The 13,969-nt window shown below is 72.1% G+C and overlaps 3 protein-coding genes across 9 annotated transcripts in view; 2 read left to right on the top strand and 1 right to left on the bottom strand.

Moving 5' to 3' along the window:
• Positions 1-3,945, top strand: part of HUWE1 (HECT, UBA and WWE domain containing E3 ubiquitin protein ligase 1) — a 30,470-nt gene extending 26,525 nt beyond the window's left edge. For all 7 annotated transcript variants that reach the window (XM_064503429.1, XM_064503431.1, XM_064503430.1 and 4 more), the window contains 11 exons: positions 453-549; positions 727-876; positions 979-1,224; positions 1,414-1,531; positions 1,613-1,753; positions 1,882-2,169; positions 2,256-2,361; positions 3,008-3,125; positions 3,207-3,388; positions 3,489-3,679; positions 3,763-3,945. In XM_064503429.1, coding sequence (XP_064359499.1) covers positions 453-549; positions 727-876; positions 979-1,224; positions 1,414-1,531; positions 1,613-1,753; positions 1,882-2,169; positions 2,256-2,361; positions 3,008-3,125; positions 3,207-3,388; positions 3,489-3,679; positions 3,763-3,865 — 1,740 coding nt within the window. In that variant the 3' untranslated portion in view covers positions 3,866-3,945. The remainder of the gene's footprint in view (positions 1-452; positions 550-726; positions 877-978; positions 1,225-1,413; positions 1,532-1,612; positions 1,754-1,881; positions 2,170-2,255; positions 2,362-3,007; positions 3,126-3,206; positions 3,389-3,488; positions 3,680-3,762) is intronic.
• Positions 3,946-4,457: 512 nt separating this feature from the next.
• On the top strand, positions 4,458-9,064 carry GNL3L (G protein nucleolar 3 like). The gene is made up of 13 exons (XM_064503424.1): positions 4,458-4,574; positions 6,096-6,263; positions 6,343-6,423; positions 6,523-6,658; positions 6,731-6,834; positions 6,921-7,065; positions 7,150-7,237; positions 7,319-7,484; positions 7,971-8,113; positions 8,204-8,340; positions 8,453-8,580; positions 8,665-8,836; positions 8,916-9,064. The coding sequence occupies exons 1-13, from the start codon at positions 4,458-4,460 to the stop codon at positions 8,966-8,968; spliced, it is 1,638 nt and encodes a 545-aa protein (XP_064359494.1). The 3' UTR covers positions 8,969-9,064.
• Positions 9,026-13,701, bottom strand: ITIH6 (inter-alpha-trypsin inhibitor heavy chain family member 6). The gene is given in 13 exon segments (XM_064503423.1): positions 9,026-9,651; positions 9,742-10,125; positions 10,212-10,427; positions 10,523-10,576; positions 10,654-10,680; positions 10,758-11,956; positions 11,958-12,139; positions 12,217-12,333; positions 12,437-12,606; positions 12,729-12,943; positions 13,030-13,140; positions 13,288-13,442; positions 13,618-13,701. Coding segments are annotated over 13 exon segments (3,540 nt in total).
• Between the last annotated feature and the right edge of the window lie 268 nt (positions 13,702-13,969).

The raw sequence follows: 13,969 nt of genomic DNA, 5'->3' as shown, positions 1-13,969 counted from the left end.
TCTTCTTCCTCCTCTGCTCATTCTCTGTTCTCTCGCCATATCCTGTTCCAGCCTTCCTCCTCCTTTGCCATCATTCCATTGCCATTCTCCCACTGTTCTCCCCGTCCCCTCTTCCTTATGGCTTGGCTAGCAGCTCTTCCCCGCTTCTCTCTCCTCACCCTCTGCTCCTTCCCCATACCCTGTTCTAGCCTGCCTTCCTCTTCACCATCATCCTGTGTTCCTCCTTCCACTCTCCTTCCTTCTCTTCTCCTCATGGCTTGGCTGGTGGCTCTTTCTCCTCCTCCTGCCCCACGCAGCTCTGGGTTCCCCCCGGCAGCCAGAGCATCCGGGCCAGCCCGGACGCTGGGGCCCCCGCAGCTCAGGGCAGGCTGCAGGGAGCCCGCCGTCGCCGTACCCCCTGGGCGGGGGGGTGGGTCCCGGCCCCCTAACTCCCAGCCCCGCTGTGCCCCCAGGCAGAGGCCGGGCAGGCGGACGGCGCCTCCCGCCGGGACGAGTCGCCCATGGATGTGGACCAGCCCTCACCCGCCCCGCAGGACGCCCCCGCTGTGGGTGAGTGGTGTCGGCATCGCGGCCCACCCCAACCGCGTAGCTCCCCCGAAACACGGGGCGTCCCTGCTCCCTAGACTCCTGGGCCCGACCTTTCCCAGTCGGCACCGGTGGGGGGTGGTGCCGCAGCAGCCGTGGCATTGAGCCCCCCATCCGTCCGTCTGTCTGTCCCCGCCGCAGGCTCGGAGGGCTCGCAGGCGGGCGAGCGGGATGAGCGGCCACCCGAGCTGCCCCTGCTCAGTGAGCAGCTCTGCCTCGACGAGCTCTGGGACATGCTGGGCGAGTGCCTGAAGGAGCTGGAGGAGTCGCACGACCAGCACGCTGTGCTTGGTGAGTGCCTGGGGGTGTGGTGGGGGGCATGCGGGGGGTCCCGGCTGCCCCCCGACGCTTTCGAGGCCCCCGCTGATGCCCCGTGTCCCCTTCCCTGCCCAGTTCTGCAGCCCGCCGTCGAGGCCTTCTTCCTGGTGCACGCCACGGAGCGGGAGAGCAAGCCGCCGGTGCGGGACACGCGCGAGAGCCAGCTGGCCCACATCAAGGACGAGCCGCCGCCGCTGTCGCCAGCCCCGCTGACGCCTGCCACCCCCTCCTCCCTCGACCCCTTCTTCTCCCGCGAGCCCTCCTCCATGCACATTTCGGCCAGCCTCCCCCCTGACACCCAGAAGTTCCTCCGCTTCGCCGGTGAGTGGGGCCCCAGGGCCGCTGGCGCTGGGGGCTGCTGCAGGGGCTTTCAGCGAAGGGGGGAACTGGTGCTTCGGGGGGCGTTGGGCGTCGTCGCAGGGTTCCCAGGGATGCTGTTGGGCTGTGGTGGGGGGTTGGAGGTGTCAGGGGGGAAGTTGGAGGCTGATCCGCCATGTCCCCCCACCCCAGAGACCCACCGAACGGTGCTCAACCAGATCCTGCGCCAGTCGACCACTCACCTGGCCGACGGCCCCTTCGCCGTCCTGGTGGACTACATCCGTGTGCTGGACTTTGATGTCAAGCGCAAGTATGGGGCAGGGGGGCCGCGGCTGGTGGGGGGCACTGGAGGCCGGGGGCCGCGGCCCTGAGCCGCCGGCCCTGGCCCTAGGTATTTCCGGCAGGAGCTGGAGCGCCTGGACGAGGGACTGCGCAAGGAGGACATGGCTGTGCATGTCCGCCGTGACCACGTCTTCGAGGACTCCTACCGTGAGCTGCACCGCAAGTCACCTGAGGAGATGAAGAACCGCTTGTGAGCACCCGCCCTGGATGCCGGGGTCCCTTTGCAGGGGGTGGAGGGCCCCGGGGAGAGGGTCAGGGGCCGTGTCGGGGGGCAGGCAACAGCCCGGCCCCCCCCAACGCAGCGCGGCTGCCCCCCAGGTACATCGTGTTTGAGGGCGAGGAGGGCCAGGACGCTGGGGGGCTGCTGCGCGAGTGGTACATGATCATCTCGCGGGAGATGTTCAACCCCATGTACGCGCTGTTCCGCACCTCGCCGGGCGACCGCGTCACCTACACCATCAACCCCTCGTCCCACTGCAACCCCAACCACCTCAGCTACTTCAAGTTTGTGGGCCGCATCGTGGCCAAGGCTGTCTATGACAACCGCCTGCTAGAGTGCTACTTCACCCGCTCCTTCTACAAGCACATCCTGGGCAAGTCTGTCAGGTGAGGGGGTGGGGCTGGGGGGGGAGGACAGGGCGAGGGCCCGGGGCAGGGCCTGGGGCAGCACTGACCCCCTCCCCCCCACGCAGGTACACGGACATGGAGAGCGAGGACTACCACTTCTACCAGGGCCTCGTCTACCTGCTGGAGAACGATGTCTCCACCTTGGGCTACGACCTCACCTTCAGCACCGAGGTGCGTGGGGCCCCGCGGCCCCCCCGCCACGTGTCCCCATGGAGCCCCTGTCGTCCCCCCCCAGACCCGCTGCCTGTCTCTGTGTGTCCCTGCTTGTGCTCCCTCCATGTCTCACACATCTCCTACATGTCCATGTGTCCCGTGTGTCCCCATGTCCCTCACCTGTCCCCCATGTGTCCCTGCATGCCCATGCCCGTGTCCTGCGTGTCTTGCCCATGTATCCCCTATTTGCCCCATGTCCGTGTGTCCTATGTGCCTTGTCTGCATGTCCGTTGTGTCCCTCATATGTCCCTGCATGTTCATGCATCCCCAGGTGTCCCCTGTGTGTCCCCACGTCCATGCATCCCCCCAGGTGTCTCATGTATCCTGACCACGTGTCCTCCATGTATCCCCCATGTCCCATATATGTCCCTGCATGTGTGTGTCCCCCTGTGTATCCCCGTGCGCATCCATGTGTCCCTGCATGTTCCTGCATGTCCCTGCATGTCTGTGTGTCCTGTGTGTCACGTGTCCCCTGCATGTCCTCCATGGGTCCCTCACACGTTCCTGCATGTCTGTGCTCCCACTTGTCCCCCGTGGGTCCCCCTGCACGTCCCCCACGTCCCCCCCCCCCCCGGCAGGCTCTCACCCCCCGCACCACCCCCAGGTGCAGGAGTTTGGGGTGTGCGAGGTGCGGGACCTGAAGCCCAACGGGGCCAACGTGCTGGTGACGGAGGAGAACAAGAAGGAGTACGTGCACCTGGTGTGCCAGATGCGCATGACCGGTGAGCGGGGGCCCAGGGACCGGGGGCTGGCGCCGGTCCCGAGCAGCCCTCACTGCCCCCCCCCCCCCCCCCCCCCCGCAGGCGCCATCCGCAAGCAGCTGGCCGCCTTCCTGGAGGGCTTCTACGAGATCATCCCCAAGCGCCTCATCTCCATCTTCACGGAGCAGGAGCTGGAGCTGCTCATCTCGGGGCTGCCCACCATCGACATCGACGACCTCAAGGCCAACACCGAGTACCACAAGTACCAGGGCAACTCCATCCAGGTGGGGGGGGGCGGTGGCGGGGGGGGGCAGTGGGGGGGGGGTCCGTGCTGACGGCGCCGTCCCTTCTTCCGTCCCTCCCTCCGTCCGTCCGTCCCCGCAGATCCAGTGGTTCTGGCGCGCGCTGCGCTCCTTCGACCAGGCCGACCGGGCCAAGTTCCTGCAGTTCGTCACGGGCACCTCCAAGGTGCCGCTGCAGGGCTTCGCCGCTCTCGAGGGCATGAACGGCATCCAGAAGTTCCAGATCCACCGTGACGACCGCTCCACCGACCGCCTGCCCTCAGCCCACACCTGGTACTGCCGCGGGGGGGTGGGCGGGGCGGGGGGCGGGGCGGGGGCGGGGCTGGAGCACCCCTGACTCCGCCCCCTTCCCCCAGTTTCAACCAGCTGGACCTGCCGGCCTACGAGAGCTACGAGAAGCTGCGGCACATGCTGCTGCTGGCCATCCAGGAGTGCTCCGAGGGCTTCGGCCTGGCCTAGCCCCCCCGGCCGCCAGGGCCCGCGGGGAGGGGGCAGGCGGGGCACGCACGACAAAGGATCTCTATAAATATATATATATATTTTTTGGTTTCATTTGCATTATTTTTCTGTTTTGTTTTGTTTTCCTCCTCCTCCCTTTTAATTTCATGCTTTTGGCCCTGTTGTGAGGTGAGCGCTGTGGGGGGGGGAGGCCACGCCCCCTCCCGTGGGGGGGTGCGAAGGCGGGGGGAGGGGGAAGGACCCCCCTGGCTACAGAGACATCCCTGCCCCTCCCCCCCCAACAGGGGGGAAAAAAAACAAGAAAAACGTAAAAAAGAATAAAAGTGCACTCTTGGTAAGGACGGTCCCGGGTCATTCTTGGGGCTGGGTTGAGGGGACCCAGGCAGCCGGGCCTAGGTGGGGGGGGAGGCGCTTCAGGGGGGCGGCAGCCATCTTGAGCCGCTGGTGTCGCAGCGGCAGGTGACGTCACAGAGGGTGGGGTGACACCACAGAGCAGTGTAACAGAGGCGAGTGATGTCACCGGGTGGTGTCCCAGAGCGGGGAGCCGCCCCACCGCGGTCCCAGCGCGGCAGGAGGGAGCTGGCAGGGGATAATGGAGGCGGAGCCGCCTGAGGAGGCCCCGCCCCCGGGGCCACTGCAGCGGCAGCTCCGGACCGGCGAGTTCGGGCTCCTGCGCCGCGTCCACGTCTTCGAGAGCGACTTCGTGCAGGTGGGCAGGGCTGGAGGGGGCGGGGCCAGTGGCGGTGGGGCGGGGCTGACGGCAGCCCCGCCCCCAGGTCGGCCGGCACGGGGAGGTGCTGGACGTGCACAACCGCATGCGGGTGGTGACGGTGGGCGTGGCCCGCACCAGCCCCGCCCTCCCCGCGCCCAACGTGCTGCTGCTGGCCCGGCCACGTGTCCCGCCCCCTGCCGTGGGGGTGGAGCTCACCAGGTACCGCCCCCCCACCCCTCGCCCCCACCCCACCCCCCCCCCGCCGCCGCCGCCGCCGCCGCCGCCGCTCACGGCGCCGCGCAGGCTGCTGCCGCTGCGCTGGGTGCAGGTGTCGGTGCAGGACGCGCCGAGGGAGCGGCTCCGGCTCCGCTTCGCCAACGGCCGCAGCTTCTACCTGCAGCTCTGCCCCCGCCCTGGCGCCCCCGGCCTCTTCGACCGCTGGGCCCGCCTGGTGCACGCGCTCCGCCCCCCGGGCGAGGCCCCGCCCCCGGCCCCGCCCCCGGGCGAGGCCCCTGAGGCGGCGCTGGGGGTGAGCGACGAGGCTGAGGGCGGTGGTGCCGGGGCACCAGAGCCCCCGCCCCGCTCCCCCTCCCCGCCCCGGCCCGAGGGCGGTGGCCTGGCACCCCCCGACCCCCCCCGGAGCCCGCCCAGCTGCGCCGAGGCCCCACCCCCTGCACCGCGGGGGCGGAGCCCGCCCACCGACGGGCAGGCGCGCAGCAGGTGAGGGGGCGGGGCTAGGGGAGGGGGCGGGGCCGCACCACCTTCCCCGCCTTCCCCCGACACCCATCGGCCGTTGTAGGTCGCAGAATCCGCCGGCAGCGCAGAGGAAGCCATCGCACGGTGAGGGCCCGCCCCGCTCCCGGCCCCGCCCCCCGGCCCAGGCCCGCCCCTCACCCGCGCCCCGCCCCTCTCTCCACAGGGCGGCGGCGGCCCAGCCGCATCATCGCCCTGGTGAAGTCGCTGTCGGGCGCCAGGATCGGCCCCGGCGGCGGGAAGCGCTGACGGGGGCAGGTCCTCGCCGGCGGCGAGGAATAAACGCACGCTTGTTGCAGAACTCGTGCCTGTGCTTGAGGGCGTGGCCGAGAGACGGGGCAGGCAGGGGGCGGGGCAGCCCGGGAAAGGCGGGGCTGCAGCGCGACGCGGGGGCGGGGACGGGAGCTCCTACCCCTCCCGCGTCGCCGGGCGCACCGGAAGCCGCTCTGCCGGCCGCCGGAAGAGGTGCCCTTATTTAGAGAGCGAAAGGAGCGGGGAGGGGAGAAACTGCCCGGCGCCTGGAAGTGACGTTTTACCGAGGCGGAAGGAAGGCGCGAGCAGTAGCAAGTGCGCATGCGCGGCGCGGCGCACGCTCGTCCCGGCGGAGGAGCGGCGCGGTCGCCATGGCCGGGCGCCGACAGTGCCGCCAGGCGGCAGCCGGGCGGCGGCGGCGGCGGCGGGGCCAGGTGGGCGGGGGCCGTGGGCGGGGTCGGGCCGTGCCCGCGGGGCCGGGCCGCGGTTCCAGCCGGCTCCTTCCCTCCGCAGGGGCCGGGCGCCGGCAAGAAGGAACCTGGCGCGCCGCGGCTGCAGGGGCGGCAGCGCGGGGCCGGCGCGGCGGCCGCGGCGCGGGCGGCAGAGTTGCTGCGGCGGCGGCCGGGGCTGGCCGGGCTGCAGGACGACGCCCTACGGCGGCAGCGTGACTTCGAGCGCAAGGTGAGGCCCGGACGCCGGGGGCCTTTAACGGGGGCGGGGCGGGGCGCCGGGGCCCCTCCCTCACGGCGTGTCCCCGCAGGCGGTGGAGGGGGCGGAGCCGGCCGAGCCCCGTCCCCGGGCCGAGGCGGCGCTGCGGCGCTACGGGCGGGAGCTGCGCAAGGTGAGTGCGCGGGGGGGGGGGGCGTGGCCTGCTGGTGGGCGTGGCCTGTCGCGACCCCGCCCCACCCTGGCCTCGCCCCCTCCTGCACGACGGCCGCAGGTGCTGGCGGCCTCGGACGTGGTGCTGGAGGTGCTGGACGCCCGCGACCCCCAGGGCTGCCGCAGCCCCCGGCTGGAGGCCGCCGTGCGCCGTGCTGGCCCCCGCAAGCGCCTCGTCCTCGTCCTCAACAAAATCGGTACGTGGCGGGGGGGGGACGCGTGGCCCCCTCCCGCGGCCCCTGGGAGATTCACCCCCGTGCTCGCCGCAGACTTGGTGTCCCGCGATGTGGTGGCCAAGTGGCTCAAGTACCTGCGGGCCGAGTTCCCTACCGTGGCCTTCAAAGCCTGCACGCAGCAGCAGAACCGCAACCTGGTGAGCGTCGGCTGCTGGGGTCCCCCGGGGGTGCCCGGAGGCCGGGCCCCCCCGCCTCACCCCACTGTCCCCCCTCCCTGCCGCAGAAGCAGAGCCGGGTGGCAGCGGCCACGGCGCCGGCGGAGGTGCTGGCTGGGGCGGGCTGCGTGGGGGCCGACTGCCTGCTCCGGGTGCTGGCCAACTACAGCCGCTCGCAGGACGTCAAGACGGCCATCACTGTGGGCGTCGTGGGTGAGCGGGGGCAGGGCGGGCAAGAGGGCCGCCCGGACGCCTGGGCCCTGACGCTGACCCCCCGCCCCCCGTGCCACCCCGCAGGGTTCCCCAACGTGGGCAAGAGCAGCCTCATCAACAGCCTGAAGCGGAGCCGGGCCTGCCGCGTGGGGGCGGAGCCGGGCGTCACCAAGTAAGCCCCGCCCCCGGGGCGGGGTGGGGTGGGGTGGGGCGGGGCTGGCGTGGCCCCCCCCTGACGTGGCCCCCTCCCCAGGTGCCTGCAGGCGGTGCAGCTGGACCGGCGGCTGCGGCTCCTGGACTGCCCCGGGGTGGTGGCGGGGGGCCCCGGGGCGGCCCTGCGCGGGGGCCTCTGGGCCCAGCGCCCCGCCGACCCCCTGGGCCCCGCTGCCGCCATTCTGCGCCGCCTCCGCCCTGACCAGGTGGGGCCCGGGGCCCCTGGGGGGGGGGGCTATCGCCATGGTGACCGCAGGGGGCAGGTGGACTGTGGAGACTGGGGCGGGGGGGTGGGGCCATCGCCGTGGTGACCCCAGGTGAGGCTGTCGCTATGGCAACCATGGGCGCAGGGTACCCTTTGGCAGGGCTGTTGCTATGGTGACCGCGGGGTGGGAACCTTGGGTGGGGCTGTTATGGGGGGGGGAGCCCATGGGGCAGAGCTATTACCATGGCGACTGTGGGGAACTAGTGCTATAGCAACCGCGGGGGGGGGACCCTTGGGTGGGACTATCTCCATGGTGACTGTGGGGGGGGGCACTTGGACAGGGCCATCACCATGGCAACCGGAGGGGTTGGGGACCAGTGGGGTGGCGTCCAGGCCGCCACAGACACTGAGGGGCGGAGCCAAGGGGGGGCTGGGGGCACGGCCAAGGGGCGCCAGGCCCCCCCCCCACCCTCGCCCCCCCCCGCAGGTGCGGGAGCTGTACGGGGTCCCCCCCTGCGAGGACCCCCGGCAGCTGCTGGCGCTGCTGGCCCGGCGGCAGGGCCGCATGCGCCCCGGCGGCCTCCCCGACACCCGCGCTGCCGCCGCCGCCCTGCTGCGCGACTGGACCAGGTGCGTGGGGGGCCGGGATGGCCCCAGGCTCTGCGTGTTCCCCCCCCCCCCCCCCCACGCACACGCACGCCAGCCCCTCTCCCCCCGCAGCGGGAAGATCTCCTACTACACCGTGCCCCCCGAGGCACCGCCCGCCCCCGCCACGCTGGACGCCCGCGTCCTGACGGCCCTGGCGCCCGCCCTCGACCTGGAGGCCCTGGAGCGGGGGGATGCAGAGGCCCTGGCAGGTGAGAGCGGCCCAGCGGGCCCCAGTGCCCGGGCTTGGATACCCCCCGCCCCCAACGCGCCCCTCCCCAGGCGCGGGCCCTGGCGTCCGGGCTCACCTCGCCAACCCCGCAGCGCTGCCAGCCGTGGCCACCGGCATCAGCCTGGCTCCCTGTGCCCCGGAGAAAGAGGAGGGCTCGGGTGACGAGGACGCGCAGGAGGATGAGGCCATGGAGGACGACGACGACGACGGTGACCTGGAGGTAGAGATGGGGCGGAGGGCGGGGCAGGGGGGTGGCGCGCGGCCCCTGCGGCACCCGCGGCACCGGCACCGTCTCTGCCCCCAGCTCGGGTCGGTGACGGTGGAGCTGAAGCCGCGGGTGAAGGGCAGCGCCGCCGCACCCCCGCCGCCCCCCGCCGCCCCCAGCCTGGAGGACGTGGCCGCCCTCGACCCGCTGCTGCAGGGCCAGGGGCTGCGGGCCGCCGGCAAGCGGAGGCGGAAGCTGCAGAGGCGAGCAGGTGAGTCCCGGGGGCCCCGGCCCCACCCTCGGCCCCGGCCCTCCTCCCCGCTCCCCCTGACCGCTGCCGCTTCCCCCAGAGAAACTCGCCACCAAGCTCTCGGAGACGCTGACGGCTGCCATGCAGCTCTGAGCACCGCCCCGGCACCTGCCGCTGCCGCCCGGGGATTTATTTTTCACACAAATGATTTTAAAAGGCTGCATTCAAAAATAAAGGCGTAGAAGCATCCGCGTGCCTGGAGGCGGGAGGCGCGGAGGGGGTCCGGGGGTCCGGCTCACCGGGCTGGGGCGGGTTGGACGAGGCCGTGGGCTCCCAGGCACGCTGGGGGCCGTGTCCCGGCCCCCGAGGGGAGACCGGGCCGTGGGGGGCCCCGGGCTCCGCTTGGGGCCCAGGTACCTGGCGGCTGGGGGTCTCCAGGTCCGGGGACCCGGCAGTTGGGGGTCTCCCTCTCTTTGGGCTCCAGTCGTGTCCAGGGATCTCCGTTTCTCCAGGCTCCGGTTGCGTCTCAGGGCCGTGGGGATCTGGCAGCCCGGGCTGCCTGTGTCCCCAGGGCCGCGGGGATCCAGCGGCGGGGTCCCCCCGCGGCCCTCGCCAGGCGTCGAGGAGGTGGGAGGCGAGGAAGGCCGCGTAGGGCCCCCCCAGGAGCGCCGCCACCGCCGGGCGCTTCACCAGCCAGCAGGGCGCGGGCCGGGCCGGGCCCTGGGGGCCCCGCAGCGCCTTGGTGACCAGGGTGGCCGGCACCGCTGCCCCGTCGCCGCGCATCCAGGCAGCCGGCGGCCCCCGCGACAGCCGCAGGCCGGCGCCGCGGAAGAGGCCTGCGCGGGGCGAGAGGGGCGGCGTCACCAAGGCCCGGGGGTGCGCGCGGGTGTCCCTGCTGCGGGGACGGGGACCGCGGTGACGCTCACCCAGCAGCCCGCCGGCGTCGGGGGACAGCCCGCGGCCGTCGGCCACGTAGAAGCCGAGGTGGTCGCGCTGCAGGGCGCCGGGGCGGCCGTAGCGGTGCCGCAGCACCACGGCAGCCAGGCGGGGGCCCAGGCGGAGGCGGAGCCGGTCCCCCGGCCCCACGGCCAGCGCCAGCGGGGGCCGGGCCAGCCGGGCCGGGCGGGAGAAGGGCAGGGCCAGCGGGGGCTCCCCGCCGACGGTGATGCCCTGCAGGGTGACGGTGACGGTGGTGGCGGGGGCCCCCGGGCGGGCCAGCACCACGGCAAAGGCGTCGAAGAAGGTGCGGGGGCGGTGCGGGGCGCTGGGCCACGCCGGGGCCCCCACCAGGCGTCCGTTGACCGCCAGCCCTGCGAGGGGAAGGGGCCCGGCCCCCGTCAGGCGCCGCGGGGGCGGTGGGGATGGGGTCGGGGGGGGGGGGGGGCATCCGTCTCACCACGTTGCGGGTCGGTCACCAGGCGCAGGACGTCCCCCGGGCGCCCGTCCAGCGTGAAGCAGAGGGGCTGCGTCGCCCCCGGTGGGCGGGCGACGACGTGGGGGTCCCCATCAGCTGCGAGGGGGGTGCCGGGGTCAGGGGGGCCCTGGGGCCCCCTCCCCGGCTCCCGACCCCGGCCCTCCCTTACCGGAGGAGGAGAAGGTGAGGAAGGTCGGGCTGGAGGCAGCTGGGGCAGGGAGAAGGGGGTGTTAGCACCGGCAGCGGGGGGGACACGGCCCTGTTTCGTGCCTCGTGCCCCTGCCCTGCCGTACCCGCGTCGTCCTCATCCGCGTCGTCCTCATCTGCGTCGTCCTCGCCCGCGGGGTCTGGAAGGGAAAGGGGGTGCCATCAGGGACGGCCTGGGCCCTCTCTGCTGCCGCTGGGGTGGGGGTGGGGGTGTTACCTGCGTCATCCTTGTGGCCCCGCAGCCCTGTGGGGGGAGAGGAGGGAGGGGGGAGTCGGGGGGCCTGGCCTATGGGGTGATGGGGGTGACGGGGGTCCCAGGGCTCCCGGATGGGGAGGTGACAGGGCTCCTGGGTGTCCCAGCCTCACCTCCAGCCGGGAGGACGGTGTAGACAGCCGGCGGGTCGAGGGACTCCACGAACCGTGTGTCCTCGTCTCCGGGCGAGAGCAGCTCGGCCTCGTCCGGTGGCAGCAGCACGGCATCGCCGGGGCCCTTCCGGGGACCCAGCGGCGTGGAGCCGAGGGCTGAGGCTGCGGTGCCGGCTGTCCCCGGCCATGCCAGCGCCTCCCTGGTGGTGCCCATGGCTTCAGGCTGCCTCGCTGGCGCAGCAGTGGCCAGCCACGGTGCGGTGATGCTGCCCAGCGTGGCCGCGGCAGTGCCGGACTCGGCGGAGGGGGCGGCTGTGGGTCCCCCCTCCTCCTCCTCCTCCGGCAAGACCACTACCAGCGAGGTGACGGGGGTGACGAAGTGGTACTCGAGGGAGAGGTTGGTGGCCCGGTCGGTGAGCAGGCGGCGGGTAGCCGTGTCATTAGCGCGGAAGCGGGCCCGGAGCAGGTCCTGGATGGTGAAATAGGCCCAGAGGCGCCGGACGAACGTGCTGAGGAGTGCGGGGTCCGGGGAGCAGCGGGGCGGCAGCGCGGTGGCGTTGGCGGCCACCTCGCCGCCCAGGCGGAGCTGTCCCTCCCGGCCCTGGCCTGTGGCGCGGACACGGAGCGAAGCTGCCCCTGGCGGCACCCGGCCAGCCACCACCAGCTCAGAGCCCTGGAAGTAGCTGGGGAAGAGGCTGCGGGTGAGGTCGTGGGCGGCCTGGCCCGGGTAGGAGAGCTCCACGTCGCGGAGCAGGGGGGTGGCGATCTCCTCGTAGAAGCCAGCCAGCTGCAGGGCTGCGTCGGCGTCCTCGTAGATGCGCCGGGCCGTGCCGCGGTTCTCCAGGGCCAGGCGGCGCAGCAGCCCGTAGTCGGCATCGGCGCCGAAGGCCAGGCCGAAGAGGGAGACGGTGCTGCCCAGGGCGTGCCGGGCATTGGCCAGGATGCGGGTGCCCGCCGTCACCCCCGCCGTGGCCTCGCCGTCCGTCAGGAAGACGAGCAGTGGGATGCAGCTGCGGCCCGGCTCTGCTGCGCGGCTCCGGTTCAGCATGGAGGCGGCCGTCAGCAGGGCTTGGTTGATGTCGGTCCCTGCGGAAATGGCGGAGTCATGGCAGCTGGCGGGGTGCCCGCGCCGCCTGTGTGGCACCCCCACCGGCCCAACACTCACAGCCCTCGGTCTGCAGCCCGTCGACGTAGCGCGTGGCGCTGCGGACGTGGGGCGCTGTGGCCGGGACGGAGCCGTCCGCCTGCCACACGCTGACACCCTCCGAGAAGGCCAGGATGTTGAAATGGTCATGGGCGCGCAGCTCCCGCAGGATGGCATGCATGGCCGCCTTGGTCTGCAGGCAGTGGTGGCGCGGGGTGAGCGCGTGAGGGACCACGGGGGCGAGCCCTCTTCCCCCACCATCCCCTCTACCTGCTTCATCTTGGTGCCGGTCATGGAGCCGCTGATGTCAATGACAAAGACGACCTCCTTCTGGATGGGGGGCAGCCCCCCGGGTGCAAAGAAGTGCACGAAGTAGCCATCGTACATCTGGGGACAGGAGGAGGGGGACCCAGAGCAGTCAGTGTTTTGGGGGTGGCCTCACGTGGCTCCCCGCCATCTCAGCGCGTTGCCATCCCCGTCCCCCCGGCACCTTCACGTCGCCGGCATCATCCTGCCGGGCCACGTCGTACTGCACCACAAAATCGCCGGCAATGCCAGCACTGGAGAAGGCCGCCTGCTCTTCGGGGCTGGGGGTGAAGCGGACCCAGGCGCAGTGGGTGCTCTTCTCCACCCAGGCAGAGGGCGGCAGGGTGGTCTCCCCTGCAGTGGAGGCCAGGGCGTTATGGCGGGGGGGAGCAGAGCCAGGGCGCAGGGAGGAGAAGGTGCAGGGGCGGAAGGGGGGGGGGCACCTCGGAGGGTGTTAGTGAGCAGGCGGCTGGTGCGCAGGGGCAGCACGCGGATGAAGCGGAGGCCGGCGTGCTCCGCGATGCTCAGCTCCACGCTGAGGTCGGCCAGCACCTGGCCGGGGCGGATGCTGACGGCATGCTGGTAGTGCCCCCGGCGCCGCTGCAGCAGCTCCTCGTAGTGCAGCTCGAAAGCCACGGTGCCGCCTGCCGCCACGCTGGCCGAGACCCGGAACCGCTCCATCTCCCGCTCCCTGCGAAGGCGTCGGGAAGGGTCAGGGCGCCTCAGCCTACCTCCTGCCCCACCCCTGCAGGCGCGGTGCCCTGCCCCGGGCCTCACCTGGTGCCCACGTGGGCTGCCGTCTTGCCCCGCTGGCGGGCCTCCTCGTACAGCTTCTGGGCCTGCTGCTTCTCCTTCACTTCTGCCGTATAGGCCTTGCCATCGGCTGTGCTGTGGGGGCAAAAGCAAAGGGAGATGGTCCCATAGTGCCCCCTCCTCTGAGGCGTGGCCAGCCCCCACGGGACGGGGGTGTTGGAGTGCGGGGGGCAAGTGCCGTGGCCAAGGGGGTCCCGCTGCCCTGGCCTGGGCCACGCTCACATGGTGAAGTTGGAGACGAAGGCGGCGGCAGGCAGGTCCAGGTTGAAAGTGGCCTCGCGGGGGCCAGCGTGGGGGTTGCGCAGGGTGCAGCGAACACGGGTGGCGGCGTAGCGGGAGACGACGGTGGAGCGCACGGCAAAACTCGTCACCTGCAGCTGTGGAGCGGGGAGTAAGGCCGGCACTGATGCCGCTTCCCTGCCATTGCGCCTGCACCCGGTGGGCTGGAGGCTGCCGTCCCACTGCCGTGGGGAAGGGGGATCGGCGGCGCCCGGCGATGGCTGCTGGGCCGGGCCGGGGTCCTGGCAGCACCTGGGAAAGGCCCCCACTCACCTCGCCGAGGGTCTGGGCAGGGGCGGCAGGCAGGAGGCACAGCAGCACCGCGCACCTGGCCAGCGCTCGGCCCAGCCGCTCCATGCCGAGGCGAGTGCCCTCCTCTGACGCACTGCTTTTGCTGGGGCGTTTTTTTTTTTTTTTTTTTTTTTTCCCCTCTTCTTCGTCTCCTTGGGTTATTTTCTTCCCTTTCCCTTCTTTCTCTGGACCTACAAATGTGGCATTCACGGGAGACAAGCCGGGATTGTGTGCAGGTTGGGGGCTGGAGACACGCCAGTGCCTGCTGCTCCCCGCGAGATGAAATGAAAACAACATGCTCGGAAAAGCCCGTGTCTTGGGGTTGGAGTTTTTC

Source organism: Dromaius novaehollandiae, chromosome 37, assembly GCF_036370855.1.
Source record: "Dromaius novaehollandiae isolate bDroNov1 chromosome 37, bDroNov1.hap1, whole genome shotgun sequence".
NCBI classification, from domain to species: Eukaryota; Metazoa; Chordata; class Aves; order Casuariiformes; family Dromaiidae; genus Dromaius; species Dromaius novaehollandiae.
The sequence above is the reverse complement of the archived record's forward strand: the minus strand, read 5'-3'. Positions and strand labels throughout refer to the sequence as shown.